The 13830-nt window shown below is 59.4% G+C and overlaps 3 protein-coding genes across 5 annotated transcripts; all 3 read left to right on the plus strand.

Moving 5' to 3' along the window:
* Nucleotides 1–579: 579 nt before the first annotated feature.
* On the plus strand, nt 580–11242 carry PRMT1 (protein arginine methyltransferase 1). 3 transcript variants are annotated; one of them, XM_068529021.1, is made up of 11 exons: nt 586–668; nt 2895–2948; nt 3510–3611; nt 4374–4529; nt 4671–4734; nt 6749–6891; nt 7789–7876; nt 7963–8078; nt 8968–9118; nt 9443–9564; nt 10931–11242. In XM_068529021.1, the coding sequence occupies exons 1-11, from the start codon at nt 633–635 to the stop codon at nt 11012–11014; spliced, it is 1116 nt and encodes a 371-aa protein (XP_068385122.1). In that variant the 5' UTR covers nt 586–632; the 3' UTR covers nt 11015–11242. The 3 variants fall into 3 exon arrangements, with proteins under 3 accessions (XP_068385123.1, XP_068385122.1, XP_068385124.1); XM_068529022.1 differs by lacking the exon at nt 2895–2948 and having other exon boundaries at nt 580–668; XM_068529023.1 differs by lacking the exons at nt 586–668; nt 2895–2948 and adding an exon at nt 3180–3275.
* On the plus strand, nt 11020–11783 carry LOC137752459 (uncharacterized; the record flags this gene model as incomplete). The annotated part of the gene is given in 3 exon segments (XM_068527158.1): nt 11020–11243; nt 11245–11266; nt 11268–11783. Coding segments are annotated over 3 exon segments (762 nt in total), but the record flags the coding sequence as incomplete, so codon positions are not given.
* An 82-nt stretch (nt 11784–11865) lies between these two features.
* ADM5 (adrenomedullin 5 (putative)) lies at nt 11866–13798 on the plus strand. Its single transcript, XM_068528269.1, has 2 exons — nt 11866–13148; nt 13352–13798. Exons 1-2 carry the CDS (start codon nt 13078–13080, stop codon nt 13605–13607), a joined length of 327 nt encoding a protein of 108 aa, XP_068384370.1. The 5' UTR covers nt 11866–13077; the 3' UTR covers nt 13608–13798.
* The last annotated feature ends 32 nt before the right edge of the window (nt 13799–13830 follow it).

Consider the following 13830-nt stretch of genomic DNA (forward strand, 5'->3'; position numbering starts at 1 on the left):
GGGCACGAGCTCCCTTGTTCCTCCTGGATTTCCCACAGACTGTGAGAAGCCACCGAATGGACGATGAGTGACAGTTCGTTTGAGCCAATCGCTGGAGCCTAAAGCCCTGCCTTCTTTTCTCGTGGGCCAATCGCCATGTTCTCCTTGGGGCCGGCCGCTTGGCGGAGGCTGGCCAAAGGCCTCGTGACGTCACAGATTTGATAAACCAATAGCAGCTATGAAGAGGCGGGTCATTTTGGTGATAGACAGCTCTATTTCAAGATGTCCGCTTAGCGCAGGGTCTGCCGGGAAGCTTTGAGGCGGTCTTGGGGAGTAGGGGCGGGAACTCCCGGTAGATTTTGCCCAATCATCAGTCGCACTTCTTGCGACAGACGGGCAGTCTTTCCCATCCCGGTCGACTTATGGGGGCGGGGTTCGGCACGCCAGACTGGGCGGGCCCCTCGACTTTGATGGGCGTCTTCTTCACCCAATTGCTAAACGGTATTCCCAGACGGGTCGCCTCCATTGCCAATGAGATCTCCTGGCGGGGTCGCGGTGGGCGGGCCTTGGACCCTCCGGTATAAGGCGGTCCCGGGGGAGTGCGGAGAAGGGGGGGGTCTCGGCGGCCGGAGGAGGAGTAGGCGCGGGTGAAGATGGCGGCAGCCGAGGCCGCGAACTGCATCATGGAGGTGAGCGCCTGGAGCGCCGTCGGGGGCAGGGGGCGGGGGGCGGTTTGGAGGTCGGTATTTTATGCCTCCGTCTTGGGGAAGGGGCTCTGAGTCGCCGGATTGGGGCTGAAGGCCCCCAGCCTTACGGAGGGGGCGCCGCATTCAACGGATCCGGAGATACCGTTTGAAGTGCGGGTTCCCTAGCTTTCGGGGGCCTGAGGCAGCACGGCGCTCCGAGGGTCTCCTGCCCCCTTCCACGTGGAGGAGGGCTGGGGGCGCTTCCGGCCTGGCCCCCACGTGGCCGCGGCGCGGTGGGTGGGGAGGTGGTGTGCCGTGCCCGCTGGCCCGGCGGGTTCCACGTGCGGGACAAAGGCCCCGCCCCCGGCCGGGGGAGGGGCGCCCCGGGGGGGCGGAGAGGAGGCTCCGACCCTCCTGAGACCCCCTGCCCTCCTCCCCGGGGATCGTGACCGGCACCTCGGGATGGGACTTACTTGGGGACCTCCGCGAAGTAAAGAGTCTCTTGGGAGGGGCAGTGTATCTCGACTCTCAACAAATCCCTTCCCGGGACCAGGGCATCTGTTTAGGCATCCGTCCAGGTTTCGTGCACTCTTGCGTTGGGATTGTAGGAAGACGAAGGATTGGTTCCCTCCGGGCCCCCCTCACACCCCCTGTTTCCTGTCCCTGGATTCTCCCCGCTTTGGGAGCTAGGGGGATGGGGCATGCCCCTGTGACCTCCCTCTGGTTGGTGGGGGGGCATCTAGCTGAAGGAGATCCTTCCGGCTTAGGCGCTGTGCACCCCCTTGTGGCCATTTCTGGGTGTGTGGGAGGGACATCTTTTTCATGGGGCGTGTCCCAAAGCCCACCTCCCCGTCGAAGCCCTCCCGGGCGAGGGGAGGGAGAATCTGTACTGGGAAAGGGATGTGAGGGAATGGACGCAGCGAACTTTACCCGCTTCTGGAGCCCGTTCTCTCCCTGGGGCATTTGTGAGGGTGGGAGTTGACCTCCCCCTTCCTGAGGCCCTGTTTGAGGGTCCTGAGCCTGGTTGCCTGAAATGGTGCCCCGTGAGGTTTGGTTCTCGTGCAGCCATGTGGGGCTGGTTCCGGTGCTGTGTTTCAAGCGCTCTGGGGGCTTGTTTGGCGGTGGTATCGGCGGTGTTGAGAAATGCGCCCCAGTGGGAAATCCTCTCACCAGCAGCCCTTCTTAATCCGCGTCATTCACTGGCTTGGGAGGATAGAGGTGGGGCTTGGAGCCCAGGGGGTCATGTCTGTGATTTCACGCTTCTTGGAGCCTAGAGGGTGGTTACATCGGGAAAAGCTGTAATCTGATGGGGTCTTCCTACTCTCACCCCTTACCTTGTAACAGTCTCTGGAATGGGAGGTCGGCTCCCAAGATGCATACCTTGGGGGGCAGCCCCTAGGGGACACTTCAATGACTCCTATCCCCCTCGGCTCTCTCCTGGACCAGGGCCTGTGTGGGTGGAGGAAATATCTTCCCCAGAGGTTGCCCCAGGACTTCGCCCCACACCGGGGGGGTTTCAGGGCCTGGGATAGTTGTTTGAATGGAGGGTAGGTGGGCTTGAGGATCCAGGGTCGGGCCTCCTCCCTCCTGGGCAGAGGGTGATAATCGAGAAGGTTGGCTCTCACTGGTTTTGTTTGGGACTCCCTGAGTCCAAGGCAGGAGCTAGTGGCCGGGGTGCCAGCTCTGGTGGGGGCGTCTGTGTGCCACACCTCCTTTCTGGAATCCTCTCAGACGAGAGACTGGTTTGCAGAGGTGGCAGGTGCCCAGTGGGTACCCCCTGCCAGCCACCCTCCCCCAGCTACTCGTGGCACCCCAGGATGGGGGTTTGTGTCAGGAAGTGTCACCTAATCTGGGGGGATTAGGTGATGAGGGGGAGTGACAGCTGGCAGTGCCTGTGTGCCCAGCGGGTGCCAGTTCCTCTGGCCTGGATGGGGGAGGTGTGTGTCATCAGGTGCCTGGCCAAAGAGGGGCAGTGTGGGTGCAGGCCACCATCTCTCCAGCCACAGCTGGGATAGAACCCCCCTTCCCCCTCTGCTCCCACCCACCCGCCCTGCACCCTTTTAAAAACAGCCTTGCCTCTTTATTTGTTCCCTCTACCACCACTCCCCTCAAAAAAAAGCAGAATTGTAGGAAACACCTCATTCTCCCCCAAGAGCCCGGGTCCCCTGGCCTGGCCCTCCCCTAGTCACTCCCAGTAGCTAATCCTTTCTCCCTGTTACTCTCTCCTAGAATTTTGTAGCCACCTTGGCTAATGGGATGAGCCTCCAGCCGCCTCTTGAAGAAGTAAATATCCTTTTGTGAGACCCTTCCCCACATATACATATCTTGTCACACATCAGGCCCCTTCTAGTGGTCTTAACTATGATCCCTCCTGCTTCAAACCAGTTCACCCTGTGCCCCGGAAACACTTAGTACAAACTCCCTCCAGGTTTGTGGCCCCTATCTGGCCTCCCCCAACACTGTGGCTACTTCCTTAACTCCATTTCCAGCCCCCCTTTGTCCTTCCCTATGTCTGCCCCCGTTCTGCCTTCCCCTCTCCTCCCCTCCCCAGCTGTGGGCTGAGCTAGAGACGGGGGCAGAGAGACTGGAGAGATGGTAGGCGTGGCTGAGGTATCAGGGGTGCTCTCCTGGATGGTGCTTTGGGGGGGGTCCTGGAAGAGGAAAATGGGGTGTTAGGTTTGGGGGTTCCTGGGAGAGGCAAGATGGCAGGCGGGGGCTGTAGGGTTGCCATGGTACGGTTTGGGAGGGTGGTTCTATACTCCAGGGAGAAGTAGGGACCTGGAGACTTAAGAGTCTGTGGGGAGCCCCCAGGTTTGACCCCTGCTCCCATCCGCCCGCTCCCAGGTCTCCTGTGCCCAGGCAGAAAGCAGCGAGAAGCCCAACGCTGAGGACATGACGTCCAAAGATTACTACTTTGACTCCTATGCTCACTTTGGCATCCACGAGGTGAGTACGGACAGACGGCTCTTAAAGCTGCTGAGTCTTCAAGGGGGTTAATGTTTAGGAGGGCTGGAACTGAATTTCCAACGCATGCGCACTGCCTTCCCTGGCAGCGGGCCTCCCCTCTGCGCATGCGAGGCTCACTCCAGGGTCGCCTCTCCCAGCCATTCGTTGCCTTGGAGACAGAGGTTAGCCTGGCTCTCTGCCGGGCCCCTCTTGGGAGGCTGGGGTTGGAGCGCGCATGTGTGCCTGAGACTTCAGCTAGAGGTCAGGGCCTGCCGGTCTCTGCCGCCCTCTAGTGACCGGCGGCGGGATTGTCCCCCAGCTGCTCGTGCCCAGTGTGCCGAAGGCTTCTCGACCCTTTTGCACGCGATGGAGGCTGAGGTCCCAGAAAGCAGCTGGGATGGAATTGTGAAGATTTTTCTTTTTTTAATTGTTATAAAATATACATAACAAAATTTACCATTTGCAAGTATGCGGTTCAGTGGCATTAACTTGCTGAGGACTTTTTAAAGCCAAGGCTCACAGGGGCTTAGGTGTCAATGGTAGAACCTGGCTGATATGGGAGTTTAGTCCACCCAATCCGATTTTACAAATAGGGAAACTGAGGCGTGTGGAAGGGAAATGACTTGTTCCAAGGGGACTAAAGCAAGTTTGAGGTCTGAGCTCTAGCTCTCGAAACGGTCAGTGTGTTGGAGGCCAGGGCACCCTGTTTTCCAGCTGGGGATGCAGGCCCCCTCATGATATCTTTGTACCCACCCCCTCCAGGAAATGCTGAAAGATGAGGTCCGCACCCTCACGTACCGAAACTCCATGTTTCACAACCGGCACCTTTTCAAAGACAAGGTGGTGCTGGACGTGGGCTCGGGCACAGGGATCCTCTGCATGTTCGCTGCCAAGGCCGGGGCCCGCAAGGTCATCGGGGTGAGTGTCCTAGGCAGTGGGCGGGCCTGGGCCTGGGGACGGAAAGGGGGCCCCTTGGGGCTCAGGGATTGGGTGGAGGGGGATGGGGACTGAGGGTAGGACTGGGGGGGCTCTCACCCTCCCTTCTTCCTGGGCCCCCAGATCGAGTGTTCCAGTATCTCTGATTATGCGGTGAAGATCGTCAAAGCCAACAAGTTAGACCACGGTGAGCCCAGGAAGAGAACGGGTTTGTGGGGAGGGAGCGGGTGATCCCAGCTTCCCCGGGGCCCTCAGCAAGGGGATGGGGGCCACTGAACTCAGATTCAGGCGTTCCTCCTCCGTGGACTCTGGGCTGCCGACAGCCCAAGAATCCAGCCTTCTCAGAACCTACCACCTGACAAGTCATCTTAGAATCTGAGTGCAGAAGTCGCAAGCTCAGTGCCTCAGTCTTTAAAAAAGGGGGGGAGGGGGAGCGGGGCAAGAAGCAGTCTTTAGTTTTTTCAGTGAGTGTTAGAGTCACGTGGTTGGCATCTGAGGGCCTGTAGTAAGAAGTCTCCTACCTGCCTCTCAGCCGCGCTTCTCTGAGTGCAGCCAATGGTCCCTTCCAGAGAAGTCCGTATCTATGAGCAAATATACGTGTGTGTGTGTTTCTACGTTCACGTGCCGGTTTTTGACACAGATAGCATTTCATACATATTGATACAAGTCTTCTGCCCTTTGCTTTTTTCACCTGCTTATTGTGTGGTTTAACGCTTTTCACAATGTTGAGAGGATCTTGCTTTTTGATGGCTGCCATCATCTGTCTACACATACACCAGCTTTCTTAACCAAGTCCCTGGTGATGAGCATTTAAGCTTCCGAGGTTTTCATTCCCCCACGCGTAACATCATTGTCATCTCATATACGAACTAGTGTATCTGTGAGGTCAGTTCATAAAAGTAGGATCGTGTGGGTCAAAAATGGAAGTTGGGCACATACTGCCAAATTGTCCTTCCCACCTGCAAGGTTTGAGGGGCAGAGAACATGGGAAGATGGTGGGTTTTCCAGATGTGAGGACTCTTGGCATTCTAGAAGCTGAAGGGATTTTATTAAAAGAGACTAATATAACGCATCCCCAAGTACCCATCACTCAGCTTTAAATATCTCCTTCTGGAGCAAATTCCTACTGTATGAGTACTGCTGTGTGTGTCTCTAATAGATAAGGCCATTTTAAAAGCATGACCTGGGCTTCCCTGGTGGCACAGTGGTTGAGAATCCGCCTGCCAATGCAGGGGACACGGGTTTGAGCCCTGGTCCGGGAAGATCCCACATGCCACGGAGCAACTAAGTCCATGTGCCATAACTACTGAGCCTGCGCTCTAGAGCCCGTGAGCCACAACTGCTGAAGCACCTGGAGCCTGTTCTCCGCAACAGGGGGAGCCACCACAATGAGAAGCCCGTGCACCACAACAAAGAGTAGCCCCCTCACGTCAACTAGAGAAAGCCCATGCGCAGCAATGAAGACCCAGCACAGCCAAAAATAAATAAATAAAATAAGTAAATTAAACCCCCCCCACACACAAAATGTGACCTGGCGGTCCAGTGGTTAGGACGTGGCGCTTTCACTGCTGGGGCCGGGGTTCGATCCATGGTCGGGGAACTAAGATCTCACAAGCTGCAGGGTGCAGCCAAAAAAAAAGACCATGACTGTTAGTGGGAAAATTTTTTTTCTTTTTTTGAAAAACAAAACAAAGCAAAACCCTCGCGTCGAGGGCTGACTTTTAATAGACTGCAGCGAGGGAGCTTCTCTGCTGCGTATGAAACCCTGACCCAGAAGCAGGTCGTCTACGAATGGTTTAGCAGCTTCCCCACGAATGTGCAGTGCGTGACGGGCGAGGGGTCAGCCACCTTTCTGACCGGGCCTCATGTCCCAGGACGAAGGGCTCTCCGCACCGGGCCCCAGGCCTGACTGTTAGTGGCAAAATCTTAACATCACCTAATACCTAATCCACGTAAAGTTTTTGCTCCTGCCTCAAAAATACCCCATGATGAATGAATTTTAAAACTAAGTTAACAGGGTGTGGCTTCAGCTCGCAGAGTTCTTTGTAGATGCCCCAATACAACCCCCAGCCCTTCCTTGAGAAGACAAGGGCTGTCCCAGTGGGGTCCCCAGGCCCTGGACCACCCCCCATCCCCCCCAAGGGAGGCGAGCAGATGGGCCTCCTCTGGGCTGGTGGCATGTGCCCTTGTCTGCCCCACAGTGGTGACCATCATCAAGGGGAAGGTGGAGGAGGTGGAGCTTCCGGTGGAGAAGGTGGACATCATCATCAGCGAGTGGATGGGCTACTGCCTCTTCTACGAGTCGATGCTCAACACCGTGCTCTACGCCCGGGACAAGTGGCTGGTGAGGCCCCCAGTGGGGTGGGAGCAGCTGATGCAGGCCAGGGTCCTTCAGCTGTTTGTTGAGCATATGTCAGGATCCAGGCAGAAAAGGAAAGCCATGCTAGGTATTTCCCACAGTGGCAGTGAATACAGGGGATTGAATACATCTTCTACACAGATGTTAGGAGGCCCACAGCCAAGACGGAGGGGAGCCAGTACTGGAAGCTAGACAGGGACAGGGAGATGGTACAGTGTCAGGAGAGTTAATGCTGGGAAGAGAACGATAGCAGGGCATAGGGATAGGGAGGGACTGGGGGGCTGTGGTCCCAGGTGCTCAAGTCAGAGCAGGCCTCCCACGGGAGGTGACTGAGACCTGAACAGAGGATGGGAAGGAGCTGCATGGGATCTGAGGGGAAAGGCACACTGGGCAGAGGGTTTCAGCCAGTGCATAGGTTCTGGGGCAGGAGTGCGCTTGCTGTGTGTTGAGCAGCGGCGAAGTTGTAGTGGAATGAGGATCTGGAGGAGTGCTGGGAGGTGAAGTTGGAGGTGAGGGGTGGAGGGGCCTATGCAGGTCTCGCAGGGCCTCGTGGACCCCTGAGAGATTTTGCTTTACTCCTCAGGGGAGTGGGGGCGGGGGTGGTGGTTCTGAGGATCCCTCAGGACCTCTGAAGGGCAGGGTCTGACGTAGATGCTCCTGGGAGCCATCAGGCAGCCATCCGGGGAGTAAACCGAGGGCCAAGGCTGGGGACCAGTGAGGGGGCTGCTTCAGGAATCCACGTGGGAAATGTTGGTAGCTCAGACCAGGGCGGGGGCAGGGGTGGTGGATAAAGAGACAAAACGGGCAAGGAGACAAAACGGGGCAGCGTTGCCAAGGCCCCCCATCCTTCATGCCCTTGCCCTGCTCCTTTGCACTCTGCAGGCGCCCGATGGCCTCATCTTCCCGGACCGAGCCACGCTGTATGTGACGGCCATCGAGGACCGGCAGTACAAAGACTATAAGATCCACTGTGAGCTCGGGGCCCGAGGAGCCCGAGGGGTGGGGCAGGCTCGGGGCCGGGTGCCCCCACGGGCTCACCCCTCCCCTCCTCCCCAGGGTGGGAGAACGTGTACGGCTTTGACATGTCTTGCATCAAAGACGTGGCCATCAAGGAGCCCCTGGTGGATGTGGTGGACCCCAAGCAGCTGGTCACCAACGCCTGCCTGATAAAGGTGAGGGGGGGGCGGGTGGCTGGGTGTCCCACAGGGTCAACCCAAGAAGGGCCAGTGCGTGGGACCTCAGTGCACAGAGTGCTTGCTTGCCTGAGGTCTTGGGAGCCTGACGGATCTGCTGGAGGTGGCGCTAGACGCCTGGAGAAGCCACTTCATTTAAAGAGCTTTGTGAGCCAGGCATGGCCCTTGGGTTCCAGAACAAGGCAGTGACGTGGGCTGGCCCTGCTCCCAAGGCACACCTCCCGGAGGGCACGTCCGCCCGAGGCAGGCAGCCAAGACCCCAGGCAGGGCCACCAAATGCAGAAAGCCCAGCGCCACGAGTGAGTTTATATACACATGGATCCCTGATAAAGACTACCAGCAGCCATCATTTTTTGAGGTCCCCCTCCCGACCCACAGTATCAAATCTTGCTGGGATGCTCATGGCGGGCAAAACTGGGTGGAGGAGGGAGTTTGTAGAGGTAGATGGCAGGGCAGGCGCCCTGACTGGACGAGCCTCCACGGCCTGAGTCGGGAGCCCCGGTTTTGTTTTGTGCACCGGGGAGCAGTCAAAGGATTTTAAGCAGGGATGTGACATGATCTGTTTTTAAATTGTCGCACTGGCTGATAACGTGGAGTAAGGGATGTGGGGGGAGAGGGCGGGAGCCATGGAACCCTGTTAAGGTGCTGCCGCATCGGAGGGGGGGATGGTGGCCACGGGCAGGGTACAGGCAGTGGAGAGGGGAAAACGGTCGATTCTCTAAGGGACAGTAGTTGTTGTAGGAGGTCGAACTGTCAGATTTGGGGCTGGAGTTGGGAGAGCAGGGCACAAGGGTTCCAGCGGGGCCCCCCCAGGTTTCCCCGCTGGGCCAGAGGTCGGGGAGTGGGGCTCACGAGGCTCATCCCGCAGGAGGTGGACATCTACACGGTCAAGGTGGAAGACCTGACCTTCACCTCCCCCTTCTGCCTGCAAGTGAAGCGGAATGACTACGTGCATGCGCTGGTGGCCTACTTCAACATCGAGTTCACCCGCTGCCACAAGAGGACCGGTTTCTCCACCAGTGAGGCGGGGCCCTGGGGCGGCGGGGGCCCAGGGACCGTGGGGCACGTGACAAGAGTGGCCAGAGGGAGCCACGGGGACACCGAGGACCCGGGTTCTGACGCCAGCTCTGCCAGCCAACCTGAGCGTGCGGTGCCTCCGTTTCCCTACCCGTGAAACAGCCCCTCCCAGGCTTGATAAGGGTGAAGGGGCCACAGTCACCGCTTAGCCGGTAGTCACTGCCTGGTGGGGTGTCCAGGCAGAGGGAAGGTGCGGGCTGGGAAGGTTCGGAGGCGGGTGGGCCCGGCTGACCCGCCTCCCCCGCCTCCCCCGCCTCCCCCTCCAGGCCCTGAGTCCCCATACACGCACTGGAAGCAGACGGTGTTCTACATGGAGGACTACCTGACGGTGAAGACAGGAGAGGAGATCTTTGGCACCATTGGCATGCGGCCCAATGCCAAGAACAACGTGAGGCTCTTGCTGGGGGGTGGACTCAGGGGCACCTCTCCCTGTTCTGGGGCCCCAGCACCCCTCAGCCCCAAGCCTGCCAGCCGGCCTGGCTACACTCTGCTCTGGCCTCATCTGTCTGGGGGCCCCCCAGGTCTGTCTATGGACCACAGTTTTATTGAGCACCTACTAGAAACCAGGGGGCCGCGGGGCCCCAGCGGTGATCAGGCTGAACCCCTGCCGTCCTGGCACTCATGTTGTAGACACAGGACAGTCATGTGGTAAATGCCAGCAGGAGGTGACTTCTGTGTCCACCTGGGAAAGGGGCTGGCAGTTATTGGAGCAGGTGGGGGCGGGGCCAGAGGGAGACCTGACAGGATATCCTCGCCCAGGTATGGGGGTGAGGGAAGGGAAGGAGGGCCGTTTCTTCCCCTGCTTTTTTCTCCTGAGTACCTGGCAGGACGGAGCTGCCATCAGCCTGAGACACGGTGGGGAAGCAGGTCTGGGGCAAAGTCAGGAGCTTCTGCGCGGCCAGTGTGGGTGCGCCCGCTTTTTAAGTCAGGGAGATGAGAACCGGTTTAAGCAGCTATTCTCAACCAGGGATGATTTTGCCCCACCCACCCATGTCATTGTCTGGAGACATTTTGGGTGTCACAACTGAAGAAGGGGTACTGGTGGCATCTAGTGGGTAGAGGCGGGGGAGCTGCTCTATCTGCAGCGCACAAGATAAGAATCCCCCCACAGCGAGGAGTGGTCCAGCCCTAGATGTCAGTAGTGCAGAGGTGGAGAAAATCCAAACTAGAAACTGAAAGAGACCCAGAGAGGGAGGAGGAAGCTGGGAGCCAGGGGTGAAGTGCAGTGAGGACTGAGGGCGGAAGTCATTGAGGTCATTGGTGACTTTGCCCCAGTTTTTCCAGCGTGCTGGGGGTGGCGGGCACAGGAGGGTTGGCGTCCAGGAAGCCTTGGAGGAGAGGAAGTGGGGACGGTGGGGTAGGACCACAGGGCTTTTTGAGAGGAGGAAGTTTGCTTCTTGTAAAAGAAGGAGAAAATAACTTGCTGATGGGGATGGTTTTGATGGGGGAAATCATGATGCAAGAGACAGCAGCTGAGCTCTGCCACCCCACCCAAGGCGGGGGCGTGGCTGGGTTCCAGGTGGGTTTGAGGATGTCACGTGGAGCTTCTCACGGGGAGTCAGGCGGGGTTCAAGACAGATGCTGGGAGTGGGACCGGCAATGTGGGGTCTCTGGGGAGGGTGTGTAGACAGCCGGGGGGCCCACGGCACCTCAGGTGGGCTGGGGTGGCCACCCCTCCCTACCGCACCCCCGCTGCCCTCTGTCTCGGCCTGCCCTGTCCCGGGTTCCCCCTCACGCCCGCACTCTCCCCACAGCGTGACCTGGACTTCACCATTGACCTGGACTTCAAAGGCCAGCTGTGTGAGCTGTCCTGTTCCACTGACTACCGGATGCGCTGAGGCAGCATCCGGCTTCTCCCACCCCGGCCGGGCCGGCCCTGCAAGGGCCCAGGGGCTGCAGCGTTCTTAGGCAGTTTCGGGGCTCCCCCTTCCTCTCCCTCCCTCCCACAGAAGGGGGTTTCCGGGGCCGGGGCCAGGGGCGGGGAGGGGGGCGGGCACATCGTGACTGTGTTTTTCATAACTTATGTTTTTATATGGTTGCATTTACGCCAATAAATCCTCAGCTGGGACGGCTCAGCTTCCTGGGGGCGAAGTGGGGTTGGGGTTCCGTCCACAGGTGCTGAGATGCCAGGCACCCAGAGCGTGGGGACAGCGCCTGCTGGTGGCTGCCGGTTTCTGTCACCACTTCTGTGTCTCTGGGTCTTACTACACCTCCACCCCACCCCCGCCGTCTCTGGGGTTCCACAGCCCTGCTCTCAAGTCTTTGTCCCACCTCTGCCCTCAGGTCACTCGCAGGGCCTTCTCCACTGGCTCTCGGGGTCTGTGCCCCCCACCTCCCTCTCTCTCAGGCCTCCTGAGGCCCTGGTCCCTCTTGTCCCCACTGGGCCAGACTCCTGCTCCCAGCTGCCCTGCTGGGCTGGGGGAGGGCTGGAGTGTGGGTTCCCGGCACAGCTGGGCCCTTAAGTTCCTCAGAAAGCTCTCTCCCGCCTTCCCCCATCACACACATTGTTCCTCTCTGGCTGTTTTTTCCTGTCCAGGACCCTCCAAGGCCAAACCAGGGCTGACTGGCAGAGACTACTGCCCTGCCCTCTCCAGCTGGGGAAACTGAGTCGGGGGGGGGGGTGTTGGAGGGGGATAGAGTTCTTTTTTTTAAATTTTTATTTATTTATTTTTGGCTGCGTTGGGTCTTAGTTGCTGCGCGCGGGCTTTCTCTAGTTGCGGCAAACGGGGGCTACTCTTCGCTGTGGTGCGCGGGCTTCTCATTGCGGTGGCTTCTCGTTGCGAAGCACGGGCTCTAGGCACGCGGGCTTCAGTAGTTGTGGCTCGCGGGCTCTAGAGCGCAGGCTCAGTAGTTGTGCACGGGGTTAGTTGCTCCGCAGCATGTGGGATCTTCCCAGACCAGGGGACCAGGGCTCAAACCTGTGTCCCCTGCATTGGCAGGCGGATTCTTAACCTCTGCACCACCAGGGAAGTCCGGGGATAGAGTTCTTTGTGGGGTTGGGTGCCTGCTTCCTCCCCCAGCCTGGCTCGGAGCTCGGGGGGTTCCCACCCTCTGCCCCACTTTACGGAGATGCACACTGAGGCCCCACTAGCCTGCTTCACAACTCCCCAGGGGCTGTCTGTTCAGCCTCTGCTGCCGACATGGTGTCTACACGTGCCTGCCCTTCCTTTCCCAAGAGTTGCTAGTCCCCCAGGTCTCTGTCCATACGATCTGGATCACCGGAGACAGAATCCCAGGCTTTTCTTTCCACGGCCCTCCTACACCTGCTTCAGTACAGCTGGAGCGCTAGGCCTGCCCGCAACCCACACCCGACTACACCTATTCCTCTTCTACCAGGAGGGTGTTAGGGCCCAGACTCTCTCTACAACTTCAGGTGGCTGTCTTTGCCACCTGTCCCAATTGCCAATGTCCCACATTGCCCAGCCCCCTCTCTGGAAGTCGCCTGTCCCCTGAGACTTAACGCTAGTCGGGTCCCCGACAGAGATGAGGGCGAGTTCGCATCTAAGTAGCCTAGCGCTTCCCCGCCCCCACCCCTTTCCTGGAAGCCCGAAGCTGCGACGTCACTTGCAGGTGTCAGCTGCCCCGCCCCTCCTCCCTCCGCCTTAAAGGGGTCGCGTCTCCCGAGGCCTCCCAGGGGCGTCGATAGCACCTCGGCGGGACCCGCGAGGGCTCCGTGGCCGCGGTGCGGGAGGTGGGCGTCCGGATCCTAATCCTGCCCTTCTGGCATGGTGTGGCTCTTGGCCTCTGTTTTCTCGGCCTGAGAAGTGGGGACGCCCGGATTCCTCGCACTAACGCAGTCCCTCAGAGGGCATTTTCCAGGCCCGGGAAGGGGGCGGGGCCGCAGCCCAGAGGAGCAGCTTACCCCACCGGCTTCTCGGACCCCGCCCGCCCCACCCCCACGATGACCGCCCACATCCTCCTGCTGTTGCTCCTCGCCTCCTCTACCCTGGGGTACCCGGACTCCGCGGGCAGGTGAGAAACGCCGGTGGCAGCGGGGACAGAGCCGGAGGGAGACGCGAGGGGCGTGCGACCTCTCTAGGCGGTTTTCCGCTTCGGTGGAATGGGAAGTTGATCAGGAAACGCGCCCGCCAATCTCGGAGTTCTGGGTCGCCCACGGGGCTCCATTTCTCGAGTGGATTGTTTGAACCCGCTCTTCTCCCACGCTCCATCCCCAGGCGGCCCCGGCACCAGGTCTCCCAGCTGCGCGGGCACCTCTGTTCACTGGGCACGTGCCAGACGCACCGCCTGCCAGAGATTATATACTGGCTCCGCTCTGCCTCCACCAAGGAGCTCTCAGGGAAGGCGGGCCGCAAGCCGCAGGATCCCCACAGCTATGGGCGCCGCCGGCGGCGCGCGGCCAGACTCTTGCTGCGTCTTCAGGACCCCAGCCTGCGGCAAGGAGGCCAGCTCAGTGCCCAGCTCGCTGGGTGATGTTGGGCACATCTCTGCTCGTCCCCTGGCTTCAGTCTACCCATCTGTGTATCGGGGCCGTGACCCCAAGTTTCTTTTCCCCTAACTCCACCTCCTGGGCTCTCCCCAGGCTGCGACTGGGCTGGACCACGTGCACACCGGACCCAGCATGGACAAAGAATATTAACGTCCAGAGCTGAATAAAACGAGAGTTCCATGTTTCAGTCTCTGCTTGTCTGTGCCC

This window comes from Eschrichtius robustus, chromosome 19 (genome assembly GCF_028021215.1).
Source record: "Eschrichtius robustus isolate mEscRob2 chromosome 19, mEscRob2.pri, whole genome shotgun sequence".
NCBI lineage: Eukaryota > Metazoa > Chordata > Mammalia > Artiodactyla > Eschrichtiidae > Eschrichtius > Eschrichtius robustus.